We start from the raw sequence: 18315 nt of genomic DNA, 5'->3' as shown, positions 1-18315 counted from the left end.
TGCCACTAGTAACACAAAATCTTTTATTACAAAATCCCTCTTTTGTAGCAAGTAGTGGAACAAATTATTTGATATTTGTTATATTTCTTTTATTCATCTAATATTTTGGTTTGGCCAAATTTAGAAAGTTTATAATAATTTTTATATTGTTAAAACATGTTGAAATCTTGATTTTTTAAAGTTTTATGACAGGTTGAGATACAGAAGTGGATGGCTGTCAGATCATTGTTCAGTGCACTTAAATATGAACCTTGTTGACATATGTTTAGCAAATTGCTTACAAAAATAAAAATAAAAAATCTCTTATTATAATAAAATAATAATACCCACTCCTTGAACAGAAACATTTGAGCTTCACAAAATATATGTTTGTTGCATTCTGTAATTGGAGATTTCATTCGTGTTATTACTATATTTTCAAAGAAAAATTGCTCATCTAATAACTTTTTTACCATCAGCAGTGAAAATACAAGGTAATATTTATTTATTGAACCAGAATTGTATAATATATATATAAAATATAAATCCATATAGAGGTAAACTTCATTGCCTGAATGCAGTCAGGTACTTAAACGTTAAGCTTTAAACTAACTTAAAACTACAAACATTTACAAAGTTTTTGTTATTCAAAGGTATAATGCAGTAGAGCAACAAAACAGTTTCTGGACTTCTTGTACATTAGATTTAATCTAGCTTTTCAATTTAATTTTTAAAGAAACTTTTTCAATATCAATTGTTTTTGGATTATTTGGTAATTCATTGAAAGTTTTGATGACCATATTATAACTATTTTTATTGCTAACCTTTTTCTTATTTCTAGGTAATATTACACTCATAATACTGTTTGATGTGAGGAATTGATTTTTGAGGCTACGATTGTGATATCTTAGTGGTTTAAAAGCAAATTGTTCTAAATTCATTGGGTTGCCTTGAAAAATAAAATTGCTTTTGTTTACTTTTTTTAATTACATTATTTGTAAATCTTGTAATAGATCCCAATTATTTTTATATACACCTTTCCAAGCTAGACTTAGAAATTTTATGAAAAATGTAAACTAATATTTAGTTTTTTTTTTTTATAATTTTCTCCTCAATGTGTTTATTTCATGTTAGATTAAAATCAAAAATAAATCTTAAGTATTTTCAACTCTTAATTCTCTTTAGTATGTTTTTCATTTAATTCTTACATTTAATTGGATTAGTGTAATATCACAATAGTTACTGAAATACATAGTTTTAGTCATACATACAGTCTTATCACATTTAATGGTAGTTTTTTTTTAATGCCAACTGACCATCGATTTGTCTAAGATACCCATTTATAGTTTTTTGCCCTTCATCCCAGGTATAATTGATATAAGTAGATATAATTGATGTATCATTAGCATATGACAGAATTGTTTCAATAGGGATTTCTTTTAGGAGATCATGTAAAGCACAAACAGCAGTGGTCCCAAAATCGTTATGTGGGATCCAGTATTTACTTTACTATAACTACTTTCATTATCATTAATTTTGACTTTTTGATATCCATTGCTAAGATAGCTTGTAAGTAAATCCAAAACCTGTCCTCTAATCTGTATACAATGTAGTTTTTCTGATAAAATTTGATGGTTGACAGTTGAAAGCTTTAACCAAATCCAAAAACAGTTGTCAATTACTTTGATCCAAATTGCTTATATAAAACCAAATTTTCTTCATAAAACCAAATTGATGTTTTGATATCATAATAATATTTTCTACAAAATGAAAGATTCTATTGTATATTATTTTTTTTAAATATTTTAGCAATATTTTATATTAAGGAAATAGGTCTCTATACTTTGAAACATTGTGTTTTTCTCCAGATTTGTAATTAGGAACCACTTCAACCTGTTTTAGTGAATCTGCCCTGCTTGCTAAATACATAAATTAATTATATACAATAAAGGCTCAGCATTATAGACACAAAATATTTTCAGTGTTTTGGTGTTATCTTATCAAAACCTACACTTTTCAATTTCATTGAATTAATTATGTTCATTACTTCATTGCAATTTTTTGGTTTTTTAAACACTGAACTTTGCTCATTTGTGGCAGTGTTAATTCAATATCTTCGGTTAATGATTTTTTGACCAAGTTTTTGCCCAATTTCAGAAAAATAAATGTTCATAGTGTTAGCTATTTCAGTTTAATTATTAATCTTACTCTGATTTACATTCATGTAAATTATGAAGTTAATATTACTATCTGATTTGTTTTTTATCAGCTTTTGAGTTTATAATTTCCCATAGTCTTTTTAAATTGTTACTATTATTCTGGATCTTTTAATTTAATTTTTGCATCGAAGATGGCTATCCAAAATTTTTGCCTAGCTTTTGAATTGAAATTTTAGCTTATTATTGTTTGATTGCATTTGTGATTAATTTTTCCTAGGTCTCGTCTTACCTTTTATTTTAATTGTTGATGTTCTATACAGTCATTTATTTCAGTCAAACAGTCAGTAGCTACAGTTGAATCCTGCATTAACATGATTTTATTCCAATTTATTGTCTAAGCATTATTTCCTAGTTTGTTGTAGCTCAATATTATTGGTGCTTCACTATTTTTAGGTTTTCCATCAACAGCAATAAATAAAAAAATGTGTTTCATAAAAGGATTCTTTAATTTATACATTTTTGTCCTTATAGAGTTTGTTTTAGTAAAGATATTGTCAATGCAAGACCGATTACAATTGCCATCAGAATGTCTAGTTACACTTTGAAATTCTGAAGTATAGCTTTTTTCTAGAAAGTTATTAAGAAACTCTTGACTTATTTTATCTAATTCTAGCAGATCTACAAGAAAATTACCTATTAATAAGTGATTTTTTTATATTTATTTTTCTCTCCAAGAATTTATTTATATCATGTATAAATTCAGTTTTATGTGTATCGTGTGATCTGTATATAGCAGAAAATTCAATACCAGTATCCTATTTATTTTTATACAAGAATTGAGTATTTTAATCTCACCAAATTCATCAATTACTGTATTTTTAATTACATTCCCATTAATACAAAAGACTATGCCATCACATCTATTTATTCTATTATTTTAGTATATATTATAGCCTGGCAGATTACAACACTGTACCAATAATGTTCTTACAAAACATGACAATAATGTGACACAACCAAGTCTCTGTACATACAGTGGCAAACAGTTTGATCGTTAAACTCTCAATAAATATCCACTTTAAGCTTCTAATATTTATATGTAATATTAAATTTTTCATACTGTTAATGGCTTTATTGAGTTTGGATGTTACTGAAAGATCTTTTATGCTGAATTGGTTCTTTTTGAATAGTTTCTAAGAAATCAAAATCATGTACCATATTACTTATTATCCTTTTCCTTGTTATCCTCTTTCCTGAAGGCTGATATATGTATTAATTTTTAATGAAAAAATTAATCGAATTAATTTTAGTAAAATTTGTTAATGTCAAAAATTATCAATTATGTTAATTTGTTATCATCATCTGTGAAATGAATATTATTGTTGATTTTTGGACTAGTGTTATGGTGTGGTGAATTAAAAAAATATATAATTATGTATTTCATGTGTGATCCTGTTTTATCTCTGTAGGATTTTATAAAAAATATATATATATTTCATTAACTTTAAAATTTGGTTCAGTGGTACAGTTTTATGTTTGAAAATTTCTGTGGAATATGCATCGGCTTATAATACCAGTGAAGACACAAACGAAATGAAATAAAAATTGTGCGTAGTTCTTTGCAGCAAAATTTATATAGAATAAGCAGGTGATATACAAACAAGCATTTAATTTGTTTCTTATAGAAGATAGATAAATAAGTTTTTTCTTCCTGTGTCAAATAATGAAATTCTTTTAAAAATATTTTGACCTAATACTGAGAAGTATTAAATAATCTACAACTTACCTTAATTTTAGGAAAATACATTTCATTAAGCACTCTGCGAACAGATGTCACTTCATTTGTAAATTCTTGCCAGATTTTTGCTTGTGTTTGTTTAATTGTTTGGGAAACAGCTTGCTCAAGACGTGCCATTTTCTTAGATCGCATTGCTCTTGCAATAAAACCTAATATCATAACTAAATAACCTAATCCAAACATAAACCATATTATCAGAAGTACTTTATAAACATTATACCATGGTTTGTCCTTTCCAGTTTGTCCTAGAAAATAAATAAAGTGTATTTTTTTATATTAAATTCAACAATTTTTAGAACTAACTGTATTTTTATTGATATAATTTGTTTTTTTAATATCTTACATGAAAAAAGAGTTTATTATTCTTCTGTGTTTTAAAAATATTTGTGTATGAGATGTATGACATAATTAATATGATTATATTTAGATGTAACAGTACATACCTGCTACATAGTCACCATAACCGATTGTAGTTAATGTAACAAACGCATAATATATACTCTCATCAAAAGACCATCCTTCAAAATATACAAAAGCTCCTGATGGTATTATTATGAAAAATACAATTCCAGGTATCAGGTACATTATAATATCCATTATTAAACTGAGTCTTGTTTCAAAATGATGAGTTTTATATCTGTGATGAGCACGCATAAACTGTAAAATAATATTTTTTAATGTAAATTCTATCATTAAGGTGCATAATGGTATGTTGCTTTACTTTTTAATATTTTATGTATAAAAAAAAAATTTCATTCTTCCTGTCTGTTCATTAATTTTATTTAATAAATTTATGGCAATTATTCCCCAAGGAGGAGTAGTTAGAAAATGCGAAAGAGATTGTAGCCGTATTTACAGTTGAGCTATTTGAAATTCAAACAATTTTTTTTTTGCTTGATGATATCACACATGAGCTTGAAACTTGTGAATGGGATATGGAATGGAATTTTGTAGCGTATGAAAAATGCCATGCCTGACTGGGATTTGAACCCAGGACTTCTGGATGAAAGGCTGAGATGCTACTGCTCCACCAAGGAAACAGAGACGGTGTTTATATTTAGATATATAAAATAATTTTAATCAGTAAATAAATCACAACTAAAATGAATCGGTCTTCAAATAGCTATATAATAAAATCAACTTTTCATAAAAAACATGTCTAGCTCATTGCAAGCGTTTAAAATTCTGTAGTATAAACTTATTGCTGAAAACATTTTTTAATAAAATTACAAATTTAAAGAAATTTTTTTTTGAATCTATGGAGTTAGCTTCTGAATCACATTATAGGTTAATATAAGAAAATAAAAACAAATGATATGCATTTTTGTTTATTAACATAAAATCATTTTAATCTTAAAAATAATTAAAATACATCTTTGGTTGTAAGTTTTTACTGCACAATTTTAAGTTTACTAAGGGTTTTTTTTTTATTTTATCTGACTTCATATAATGGATAGTTAAGTGTCTCAATTTGACTTTAAACTTTAAGTACTGCTTTTGTTGGTGTTAGATGAGGCGATCTTGGTGGCCAGGAATGTGGATCTCTACGACTGATCCATTTCTCAGGGATATGATGATTTAAGTAAGTGAAAATGGCACAAAATAAATGGGGAGGCGCGCCATCGTGCTAGAAGTATACTTTGCATCTCAATACTAGAAGAACATCTTAAACAGCTGAGGCAATTCTTTTTGAAGAAAGTGCAAGTAGACCTCAAAATTTAAGCGGCCAGGTAATATGAACAGTCCAAACAGATGATTGTGAAAAAGGCCACACCATAGATTGACGCTAAATCGGTGTTGAAAATTGCCATACACAGTTTTGAGGATCTAGTATGCTCATTGTATAAGTGGTTGACGCCATCTCGAGTAAAATTTGTCTCGTCGCCAAACAAAACATACTAGTAGAGTAGTCGATTTGTATTCCATCAGTTGCAAAACTACTAGCTAAGTGGACCGTTTCTTGGGTGTAGATGCTGAACTGCCTGTTTATGATAGGATAAAATTTGTTTTAAGTGTCCTCCAAACCATCGAATGCGAAACTCCGATCAGCTTAGAAAGACGTCGTGCACTGACACCTGGACTGCACTGAATTGCATCGATAATAATTTCATCAATAACAGCGTCGTATTGGACAGATCCTCGTAGCTGGTACTAATACTAGGTAGTGAGCGTGTTTCCTGATGATTGCGGAAAGTCGCGCTAATTGTTTTGAGATTTGGAATCCTGCAATTCGGAAAACGAATTTCATATTCTATTGTAGCAGCTGTAGTATTACACACACCTAAAATGAATGCCATATCAACATATTCTTCCGTTATAAATGAGTACGGCATTACTTCAATGGTAAACCGATCACGTTCAAACTAAAGTTTACAGAAAACATTTGCTAACGACGACACAGTTCACAGTATTCGATATACTTAATGTACCTTACAGAATAATTTAAACCCTAACACAGTATTACGCATTGTTGAGTACCTTGCGGACGATCAGTGACATGTACCCCCTTCTTATTCGTGAAATACCGTCTGCTATCTCTGAAATGACTCGGCGTAATGCAAGTTTGAGCTTCTACTTGATCTCCTGCAGTATTGTAATTTTAGGCAATGAGTGCGCAGATAGTGTGGCAAAAGAGGCTTGTTTGGAACTTCCTTTCTCTAATCGCCGACGATCCTCTCTGTTTTCTGAAGGTGGTGGCTCGTGATGAGTAGCAAAGCGAATGGAATGCCACCATAAACTTCGTCTAGTTAAGAACAGTATATAACCGTGGTGTCTTCATCCAGTAGTGGCCGTCAAGATTATTTGCTGTTTGCGAATAGGGCACACTAGATTCACTTATGGACATTTCATGATTCGGACCAAAGCGCCTGTCTGTGTTCGTTGTGACTGCCATCTGATTGTACATCACATATTTTCGGATTGTATCTGTTATGCTGCATTGCGTCGGAAATTTAAATTATGGACTAACATCCGTAATATATTAGGGAACAATATGGTGATGTTATCCAGTATCTTGTTTCTTAAGGCGAACGGCAAGTGGTAAGCGGCTGAACGTCAATTTTTTTTTTGTGTTACATGCTTTCAGCGTTGGCCATATTGGACGTAAAAGGCAGAGCGGCAGGAGTCGTTGCTCAGACGCAAGTTGTTTGTTCATTGTAGTTCGTTCGTGAGCAGCAAACAGTGAACATGTGCGATGAAAGTTTTATAGCTGCGGTTAGAAAATAATAAAGACATTTACTTATAAAACAATTTAGTTTGTTCTGTGTCGAATTAGTTAAATTTTAGTAAGTGTCGGATAGTAAACATTTGTGACAGAAAGTTATTTATAAATTTGTGATGTTCAGTCACGACAAATTTTGTGGTAAAGTAACAGAAAAAAGTAAAAAAAACAAAAATGTGACTGGCAAATTGTGGGATGAAGCAGGGAAAAGAAATCGATCCGGGTTGTACAGTTTATTTATCTGTGTTATATTTACTACACATCGTACCATTATTTCATCTACATTATGACTATGTGTATAATTATGTACGAAATATAGTGCGGAATTGTATGCAGTGGATATACTCTCTACTATATAAGCTAAGCTTTTTTTCTAGTTAATTACCGTGATCCCAAAAATACTTAATAAATTCATCTCCAATTTCAGATGCTGCTTGATTATAATTATTAATTCTGTTTCCCTTTCGGCTGGTCGGCCGATTGCATCGCTATTCATCATTCATTAACAGTGTAATCGATGTCTTTTTCACCGTCTCTCTCTCGCCAAAAATTGTGCAGAATGCATGCACATTAACATAAATACTTGCTCTTTCAGGCAACCTTTCAATTTCTTTTGCAAGGAAGCGCCATTTGCTCTATAATAATTCCGTATGCATATTCAATACATTTCCTGGCAGAGAGAGTCGATCATTGAAATTATTTTTCCTGAGCAGTTAAACTTCTCGGATATGAAAGCATCAAATACAGTTTAAACGGTTAAGCCTCCATCACCTATTAAAACGTCGGGTAGAGCTACGGCAGACCCTGGTAACATTTGTGGAGGAGGTGCATTGAATTTTTTTGCTTTCCAAAAGTCGAAACAGTCAGTGCAATAAATGTATTCCCATCGCGTTTTTTTCCCACCGAATTCTAAAGCAACACATTTCTTATCTGCATATGCTACAGCTTGTAAAATAATCGAATAATAATGTAAGTATTTGAAATATTCCGATACGTATTTGGTGGGAATTTGACGTTGCCGTTTTATTTGACAGTGACCTACCGTCAATACTAACAAAGCGATATGGGAATTTTCATCGCTTGCGGTAGCAGTTAATAGTATTTTGCAGAAGTTCTGTCGTCAGTCGAGGTATGAATTCATCTCTTAGTTCGTACCAAATAACAGTACATGTCACTTGGTGTAGTTTTACCGACTCGAAAAGCAAAAGCTGCAGAACGAAAGGCAAATCCAGTCGCAACATACCTGCAGTAGAACAAACAAGAAATGGAATCTATAAATAAAATAGAAAATTTTAAATAACTGAAATAAGTAATAAGAATAAAATAAAATATATAGTAGTCTATAACCAATGTTACCTAAACGCGGTTCTATTTGTATTTGTTCCAGGGAAGAAAGAAAAGAAGAATGAAAAATTTGAAAGATACCCACAAGAAAAAACTACAGAAATTACCAGTAGCCTAAAGTAGGTCTGCAGCTGAGCAAATTACGATAAATTTCCTTATTTTAGATGTCGTTTGTTCTGGATTATATCGTTCCTGTCCGCGGTGAAGGAAATTTACAAGAACCGGAATCATCCGATGATCGTGGCTTTTCATTATCTGATAATCGTGAAGTTTCCGATATTGCAGAAATAACGGATGAAACCACGGAAGGAAATATTTCAGCCTCGATGTTTCCTTCTATCCCTTCGTCTAGTACGTCCATTTCTACTCGACGTGAACAAAAAATAATTAAAAAGTCAAATACCAGGGTAACAAATATGAAAAGATTTTTAGAACTAGAAGAAAGCGATTAGTGTTATTAGAGTATGATACCGACTAGAAGCGGAAGGTCAGAACGTTCCGGTGATCCAAGGGAGACCCCGATGAGGGGGGGGGGCTGCAAGGGCCCCAAGCTAGGGCGGGTTTTAGTCACCGCCACGACTCATAGGTACGGCTGAGGTAACGGCTCGTAATGATGAAGAAACGACATCATATTAAACAAATCAACCGACCAATTCATTTTTATTTATCATTGTAAATGTTCGATTTATTTTCCAATTATGTGTATCTTATTTTCTTATTGAAAACTTATTACTTTATATTGATTACTTATTTGTAATTACCTGATTCGGATAAAGCGATTTTTCAGTTCTGTTAAAGCAACAACAAAAATACATTCTTTCAAATTTGTTTTTAAATATATTTAAAATGTGTTTTTTATAAATTTTCCTACCTTAACGTTATGACTAGTCGTTCTTCAGTATAGATCGGGTTTTTCCAGTTTGTGTACAGTTTCTCAATTTTTCTTTTCACTTTTTCCACCGACGTACGTAAGTACAAGAAAAATTTCTGCGGGAAATTATGAACGAAGATAACGGTAAAAATGGTGGTATTCTCCATAAATAGAGCGACTTTTATTTGTGGATGAACTCTCCATGTCTTCTCTTGGTTTTAGGATGTATTAACATAAATATTTCAAACGATTTTCACATAGAAGCCCTCGTCGTAACCGATCTCGGTAACGGCATGATGGCAACTGAACGGAAATGCCGCGTATAAACTGCTGCTCTGTCGCTTACCAATATGTTTACAGGTCGCTTACGTTTTGCCGCTTTGATGCTCGCCGCTCACCGCTCTTCTGTATGTCCGTAGCCTAAGACCGTGCATATAAATTAACATACTTGAGTATTCCTATATTATGTTTCGCCCATGTATGCCGTTAAAGCGCGTTTAATATTGACTATATTTTGGTTTTATTTCGCATTTAGTATACCTCATAGGCGTTTTAGATCTGTTTAATTTTTAAGGTGAATTTTAATTGCTAATTATTTACTATTATAATTTTGTGTCCAAGCGCTGAAAACGACACCTTGTTATGCGCCCAGGGAAAAAATATTATTTTATTGCCGACTTTGAAATAATAATTTTCAAATAATTTATTGTATTTCTGTCATTAATGAAGAAATTGTTATCTAAGAAGTAATTTTTATTTATTTATGTATCTTTATTTTACAATTGTTGCGTAATTTCCAGTAATTTTTTTTTAAATCTTTTAACAGTAAATTTTGTTTTTATAAATTTTTCACTTAAAAAAAAATCGGTTTTTGTTTACATTAAATAAGTAATTTTATGACATGTAGTAATGTACTCTTTCTAAATAAAATTCGAATTTTTCTAACTTTTTTCAATTTATCTTACCCATTTTGTTCAGAATTAAATTCTGTACAAGTTTTTTTTAAAGAATTTTATGTGTTTATTACTCATTTAACAAAGTTATTGTACGTCAAACATAAAAAAGCAGGGGTTTTTACCCCCATCTATTGGTTTTCACCCCAGATACCTCAACATTTACTGTAGATACGGTTCTGGGATATATTTTATTCGATATTTCAGGTTAAAAAACATAAGAAATCACTAATTTTACTGTTTAATTAACGCCCTAAAAATTTCGTTACGGAGTACTGTCGTTTCACCGGAGTAGTTGAAATCCGAGCGATCTTTCCCTAACCGTAACTCGCAAACCCATTTTAGGACATAGGTTTATATGAATTTTTTCCATTATTTTCATGAATAGAATAGGTTATGAAAGTCCCGGGAGAATTTCGTGATGCACTCTTTTTATATTAAATACCATGTATAAATACAAACTGAAGATGCAGGATCCCGCGAAAATCGATTCTTGGAATTCATATGGTAAGTTTAAATTATCTGTTTGCTGTGTTTTGGTAGTTTAAATTTAATTTAATAATATAATGATATATATGTATATATATATAATATGTATCATAAACCTTTGTCAGAAAGAAATTTAATAAATGTTTGGATTGCCTGTAGTTTTTTTTAGTTACATTTAAAAATTTAAGTGCTTTTTCGTAACAGATTCAGAGGTTCGGGTTCTTTTGTTGAAGCCAAAAGAAAATACCACTTACTACTTGTAGATGCTCTGTTAGTTATGATTTAGTTTGGCTCCTGAAATTGTGTTTGCTGTTGACATCTAGTAAATAATATTATAAATCATTTATAGTTATGAAGATAAACTTTGTAGCCTTTCTATTCCAATGAAGATTTCATTATTTTAGTATATAGATATAAAAATTCTATTAAACAAACCGCCTAATATAGAATATAGATAAAACTTATCTTACCTTAATTTTTCATGAAAGTAATTTCAGAAAAAAAAAAATATATATATACGCTTTTAGGGAAGATAGCAATATTGTTGTGCAATTAACTTATTACACATCAATTGTATGAGATTAATAATGTAGAACACCCACTAATATGTTGGTTTGGGAGTTATTCTTTGTTCAACCTTTAAATTAGTCTTTTTAACTTATTGCATGCAATATCCCGACTTAAAATTATTTTGATAATATTAATCTGAAATAGAACTAATTGTAAAGTTCATGGTCATTTCAGGTTTACGTATAACAATAATAATTTATGATGAAGATTATTTTATGTTTTATTTTAAGAAATAATCTCTTTAGAGTACAAGAAGATAAATTTTTTGATAAAAAATTATTTAAATGAAGCAGTTCAGTTACCCTGTTTTTCGGTCAGATGTTTACAGTAAGAATTGATATTTTTACGATTGGAAAATTTTTGCTGATATTTTTCACAATAACTATAATACCTATAGTTTTTCCGTTAATAAATAAATAAATTAGCTTTACTTAGAAAATTTCTTTGAATTCATTTACTATTATTTAACTCCTTTACACCTATCATTTATGTTTGTGTAGAAATATATCTCCAGTTTCAGCATCGTATGAGTATCTATTATAACATGTGTACACTTATAATGGAGCTCAATAATGTAAAACCGTTACGTTACATGGTAGTAAAGGTACGATCTTTTTTGTTTAGCAAATGCCTGCACTTCATACAGCTCTAAGGAAAATTGCTAGCGTGAATAACAAAAACTTAAATACAGCTGTTTATATTTTTGTCATTGTTTTGTAAATTGTGTGTGTAAAAGGAATCATCAGATTCCTTTCCTCCTAAAATCTTGTTTCTTAGAATATTATATGTTTGTATATACGTATTATTTTATTCAGTAGCAGTGATAATCAATCATATGTTATAGTAAATTCTTAGGTTGAATTCTTAGGTTTTGCTTATAAAAAAAGATGAAATAATACTGCATTTCTTTTTAATCACCACCCGCTAGAATATCACTTAAGTTTTAACAGTACAATTCTTTTATATGGTAGTTCTTTTCAGTAATATACTGGATCTAACTGAGGGGAGCTGACTAAAAATATTTGACAGTAGCAGAATATGAATTGCTATTTGCTGTTAAGGCTAAAGTTTTCAATCCGAGGTTCTGTTTTTGTTGTTTTATTTATTGTAAGTTTTATTTTACACAACATGAATTCTACAAAGAAAAAATATTTAAAATCTTAGAATAATTAATTTCTGAGCATAGAGATTTTAAAAACAATTTTCTTCCATTTTTATATTTTTTTGATTTGTTTTAGCAGACTTGCAACTTTCAATAACCTATATCTTATTGTCGGTGTCAGAAATATGTTGTAAATTATTTAAGTTCAGATTGATGTTACAGTTCCGCGTGTGTAAAATTAATGAAATATTTTAAAGTAGGTAAGAAAGTCTAAAACTCATGAATAATTAAGCGAAAAGAAAACATATTAACTAGTCATATTAATGAAAATAGTAATTTCATAAATAATCCAAATTTATATACAGTAATAATACTGCTATTATTTCTTGTTACTAAAACATACTTACTGTAGATCCAAAGAAATCTCCTAAATGTGATAAAACAATACCATTTAATGGTATTCCAATTAATGAATACAGTATTACTAACATTCTACCTTCCATTGTTGTTGGTGATAGATTACCATAACCTGAAATAATTGAAAATATAGAATTAATTGATCTATTTTTAAAGAATTAAAACAATATTAATTGCTTATTTTAGAAGAAGCGACATTACAAAATAAATAAATTGATGTGATTATGTGCAACAGTATGTTAGGCTCAATGGAGAAGACAACATGCAATCATTTCACTCATTTAGTTTCTCGGTAAGCCTGGCATTGGGTTTTTAATTTTAATAATGGTTTTGTTACTTTGTCATTTTTGGGCATGACTTGTGACCCATTTCAGGTTGCCTCAAATTATAGTGATTATGATGCTTAACATTCAATATTTTTTATGTTTGAGATTTTTTGTGCGTTTCTTTCTGGAAATCCCCAAAAAATGGCATGAGCCCTAGGTAGCTGAAATTCCTTGTTTGTTTGATATTACGAAAGGTACATATTAGGATTTTGGATTAAAACTCTGTAACATGTAAAAAAAAATTTTATAGATTTCTCTTTGCCCAACATAGACTTTTATTAATGAATTATATTCCATTTTTAAAATAACATTTTCATCGCTCTGGTTGGTAATTTAAAAAAAATTTTGATGAAAATATGCAATGATGAAAATACCAGTTGTTATAATTTATAACAATAATTTTCCTTTACTCCAGTACATTTTTTATATGTCAAGAGTGACTATTTTCTGTTGATCTGATATCAAACATTAAGCCTCTAAGTTATATTAAAACTTTATAAAGTATGTATAAGATATTTTCTTGATTTTTATAAACATCAATTTCTCCACCCAATAAAAATACATCAAAGAGTGAAAATGAAAATTGTAATTTCACAACTAAAATTTTTCTTTTTTAGTATTTTTAAATCATCTCATAATAAATTAATATACTGAATAATAGATGCATTAAAAGTAATCTATTAAATCTAAAACTAAATTTTTCATCGTAAAAAGGAAAGGAATTCTTCAAAAAGTAAAAACATTTTTGCAGTTAAAGACTGCAAATTTTTTTAAATGAACATCGATATATTTTATTTAATGACAAAATAAAAATATTGAATAGATATCTATGACAGAACAGTTTTTTAAGGATTATAAAGACAATCAAAAACCGATATTTATATTTACTTACTAGATTCTGATATAGTTTTTTTTTGAAATGACATTGAGTCTTATCATCTTAACTGGTTTTAATTACAAGTGTGTATTTCTTACGCTAATAAATGATATTAGGTGCACTTTTTTTATGAAGTATTTATTATTTGTTTTTATGATATATGAAACAATGTGATTCATCTGGTTTTATTGAATCGACCATGTAACTGCAGATACTATATCTTTCTTTGCTTAATCTCAAACTAGGTAGTATATTTTTATTATTGTTAAACTGAGGCTGTGAGAAAAGTCCATTACAGTTAATTTAGTCCCAATGATTTAAAGTTAACTGATTCTGGGTTTTATTTTATAAATAATATAACTAATCTACTTTTTGGTCCTTGACAAAACAGTAAAGTATCTTGATAAGAGATAGTTCTGTGAGTTGATGATCGTCCCTGTCCTATGCCTTCCTCTTCCCTAATCTGTCATCCCTTCTTCCTTAGATATGTAAGATAGGAATCGAGTCAGCCATAGTCTTAGCTCCATCTTCGGCATCATTCAGTGATAGGTAGAAAAATAATTGAGTCTCAGCAAAATGATGACTATCTTTGAGACCATCGACTGCTCTTACTTCTTGCTCAGGGATAGCATAAAAAGCCAGACTGGAGGCTGTGATTACTAGTGGCTAAAGTCAGTCCTCTATTCCTAAATACTTTTGTTTTAATTAGAATCTGGACTTTGCAGCATTAAAGAACAGATTTTTAAAAAAGAGATTAGGAACCATTCTGACCATTGATGATTGTGTGTTTTACATTGAAGTTAAGTTTTAAGAATTAATATATATATATATATATAGTGTGTGTGTGTGTGTGTGTGTGTGTGTGTGTGTGTGTGTGTGTGTGTTTTATGTATACTTTTACATTGAATAATGTAATTTATTTCAAAACCACTAAAATATTGAAAGAAAAGTCAAGATTACCAACCTGTAAAAACCCCCTCTTAGGGTTATACCTAGGGTACATCCAAATACCATTTTGGGGACGGGAGAGGTTTGTTAGTTTAGAAATTCTGTACTCATTATTGGTAGTTCTTTGATATTGAGAGAAAATTAAATTCTTGTTTGTGCCATATATTTATACTGATGAACACAAATCATTAAAAAATCATATACTTGTACTGTACTCATTTGAGCAAAAATGCCCTGATTTTGTAAAGGATTGAGTTCAGAAGGATATATGCTAAATGGAGATGCACTGAGTTTTCCTCAGAGAGGATTTGTTTCTCTCAGTGATGTTATCACTGTTAAGCTCTGTTTCTTTTCCTTACTGCTTCTTCCCTGTTTTCAGTTTTGTGAGTGCAGGTTTGACTCACTAAGTCATTGTTAAGGAACCCACCAGGTTGGTCTAGTGGTGAATGCGTCTTCGCAAATCAGCTGATTTCAAAGTCGAGAATTCTAAGGTTCAAATCGTAGTAAAGGCAGTTAAAAGTAACTACTTCTAAACAGATTTGAATACTAGATTGTGGATACCAGTGTTCTTTGGTGGTTCAGTTTCAATTAACCACACATCTCAGAAATGGTCGACCTGAGACTGTAAAAGACTACACTTGATTTACACTCATACATATCATCCTCATTCATTTTCTGAAGTAATCCTGATGGTGGTTCTGGAGGCTAAACAAAAAACAGGTCATTGTTAAGGATGCCAAAACCTAGAATCAATCGACTTTGAGGTGATAAAGTAGGGAAGCTCAGTTGCAGACTGAACCAGGGTTTCTTTTTCCTGTCTAGTAGCTGCAAAATAAAATTAATAGCTGAAGTGTTAATTTGGTGTACCCAGGCGTTCTTCTAAGCTTTCTTAAGATGCATGAAAAACACCTTTCGAATATTATTTTATTTTCAGGGTTAAATCATTACAAAATTATTTGTACATCAATTTGAAAATAGTAACCATGGAAGGTGTTGTAATGTCTGGTAAAAGAAGGAATTTTTAATATCATTTAAGCTACATTACATTAAATCTGGAGGGAAAAAAATAATTGGCAATTATTTTCTTCAGTCCATGAGGTTTGTTAATGGTTCAGTGAATGATATTTGGGCTACATTATTTTATTTATTTGTCTTTTTTCCCTGCACTCATGTCAGGTTAGTTAACTTTAGTTTTTAATAGATGTTTATAACATTGAATCAAATTTTAACAGATCCTGGTTTCTTTTAATATTATATTTTACAGAATCTTAGTTTTTAAATCTAGAAACAGAATCCAATTGAGCATCCTATGAACAGCATGAAGGTTGTTTTGAAATATCTTTTTTGTTCAAATGTACTTTAAGATCATGGAATTTAGACAGCTAGAAAAAATAGAATTGAAAAGTCTATGTAAATGCTTTTGAAACAGGATGATAGAATTTGATAAGTTATCTTAATAGATGTCTGTTGTGCAGTTTTTGCTCATAAACCTTTTGGTTTAGTGTGTGACAACTGAAGTCCTCCTGTGCCATAAGTGCTGATCGTTTTTTCATTTTACTTTGAGATTTTACATTTAGGAAATGTATACTTCTGTCTTTATATATCATTACTTTTTTTGTTTGCACATAGTTGACTACATCTGACTGACCACCATGTGAAATACAAAATTTAGGACTGCATAAAGTACATTCCTTATTTTTAGATAAGACTTTTAGTGAAGGAAATTCTCTTCTAATATTATCATTTATTCTATGCTTGTGTTTCTGAACTATAGTAATAAAAAGTAGTAATATTCTAACACATTGCATCTCAACTGCTGTAGTATGTCTGTAATGTTACCAAAAATCAATAAGTAACATGCTGCCAAAGAAGTGTGCAGAAAAAGAACATCATCATAAATAAATATTGCAAGTACTGGTACCTTAATTGATGTTTGCAATGAATAAATAGAAATAGTCTAACAGTGTTTAATGGGTTTGCAAATGGGAGTAAAATTTGTTAAATGTAGGTTTTTTCTGTATAAATACTTAAAAAAATGGGTAATAAATGTACATTTTATGTGATGATAGGACTGTCATGGAATGAATTAAAACCTACTTTACATATATTAAGGAATGAAAAAAGAAAAAACCTGATCGTTACAGGTAATCGAACCTGATACCAAATAATGTAGAATCCAGCATGCTGATTGTTACACCGTCTAGACACTATTATGTACAGTACAGTGTATCAAAAAGATTCATCCTATTCAAAAGTGCACAACAGTTTACTGCTAAAAAATGAACTGTATAGCATAAAAGAGACGAGATTCTAGAGTTTCACTCGGTTACCGGCAGGTGCCTCTCTTGTGACATGCTCCATTAAGTCTGCGTCAAATTGCAACGCCGCAATATAAAGCATTCTTCGTTCTCCATTTCAACAATTGTGAGTCCGTGACAACTGTGCAGCATGATTTTCATCAACAATATCCAGGCTTTTGACTGCCTTTTTTTCAGAGCATTCGACATCTTCACCAACAGTCGAACATTTCTCCAATTCTGTTTCAAGAAACAGAATGTTTGTCCAAAGGGAACTCAAATCCTCCCAGTGTCTAATGAAAACCTTGGGCGCATCCGACAAGTTTTGTAGTTGGCCCAGGAAAGTACGCTCGTGCCAGCCGAAAGCTTCGTTCCTAAATGACTGTCTGACGGGTTTTGCGGCGACGTTTGTTCCTCAGACCTTTCAGGAATCACTCACTGCAGATTCACCTACTAAGAGGTGATAAACAACGATGTGGGAAGTTGTGTAAATTTATCCTCGGTAAATAGGAAGAAGGTTACACTTTTTTTTCACACTTATTTTCAGTTACGAGCCCACGTTTCATCTAAGGGGAAAGGTGAACCACCACAGCGTAAGAATGTAAGGATCAAACCGCCACATCCAACGGTCGAGCGTGAGTTAGACTCTAAAAGACAATGACTTATATGCTGCTTCCGAGAAATAATTTACGGTCCGTTCTTTTTCTTATGGAAAACAGTGTTAAGAGAATCTTATATAAAGAAATGTCGGGGAACTGGGTTTGCCGCAGTTACAAACAAATCCTGATGAATTAATTTTCCCGCAGGATAGAGCACCATCGCACTGGTATCTGCAAGTTTGAGCATTTTTTAACAATGAAATTCTGCAACTATGGATCGGCCGTGAGGGGCCTACCGATTTGCTATTCACCACTGTCCACCGAGGTCGACCGATTTCACGTCTGTGATTTTTTTTTTTTGTGGGA

At 30.7% G+C, this 18315-nt stretch overlaps 1 protein-coding gene across 1 annotated transcript in view; it reads right to left on the bottom strand.

Annotated features, from left to right (window-relative positions):
* Nucleotides 1–18315, bottom strand: part of LOC142331389 (uncharacterized) — a 104821-nt gene that overhangs the window by 19725 nt on the left and 66781 nt on the right. Inside the window, exons 4-6 of the mRNA XM_075377271.1 lie at nt 12893–13014; nt 4380–4593; nt 3925–4181 (exon numbers count right to left, since the gene is read on the bottom strand). Coding sequence (XP_075233386.1) covers nt 3925–4181; nt 4380–4593; nt 12893–13014 — 593 coding nt within the window. The remainder of the gene's footprint in view (nt 1–3924; nt 4182–4379; nt 4594–12892; nt 13015–18315) is intronic.

The sequence above is a fragment of the Lycorma delicatula genome, chromosome 10 (genome assembly GCF_047948215.1).
Source record: "Lycorma delicatula isolate Av1 chromosome 10, ASM4794821v1, whole genome shotgun sequence".
Lineage (NCBI taxonomy): Eukaryota > Metazoa > Arthropoda > Insecta > Hemiptera > Fulgoridae > Lycorma > Lycorma delicatula.
This window is presented reverse-complemented; position numbering and strand designations above follow the sequence as displayed.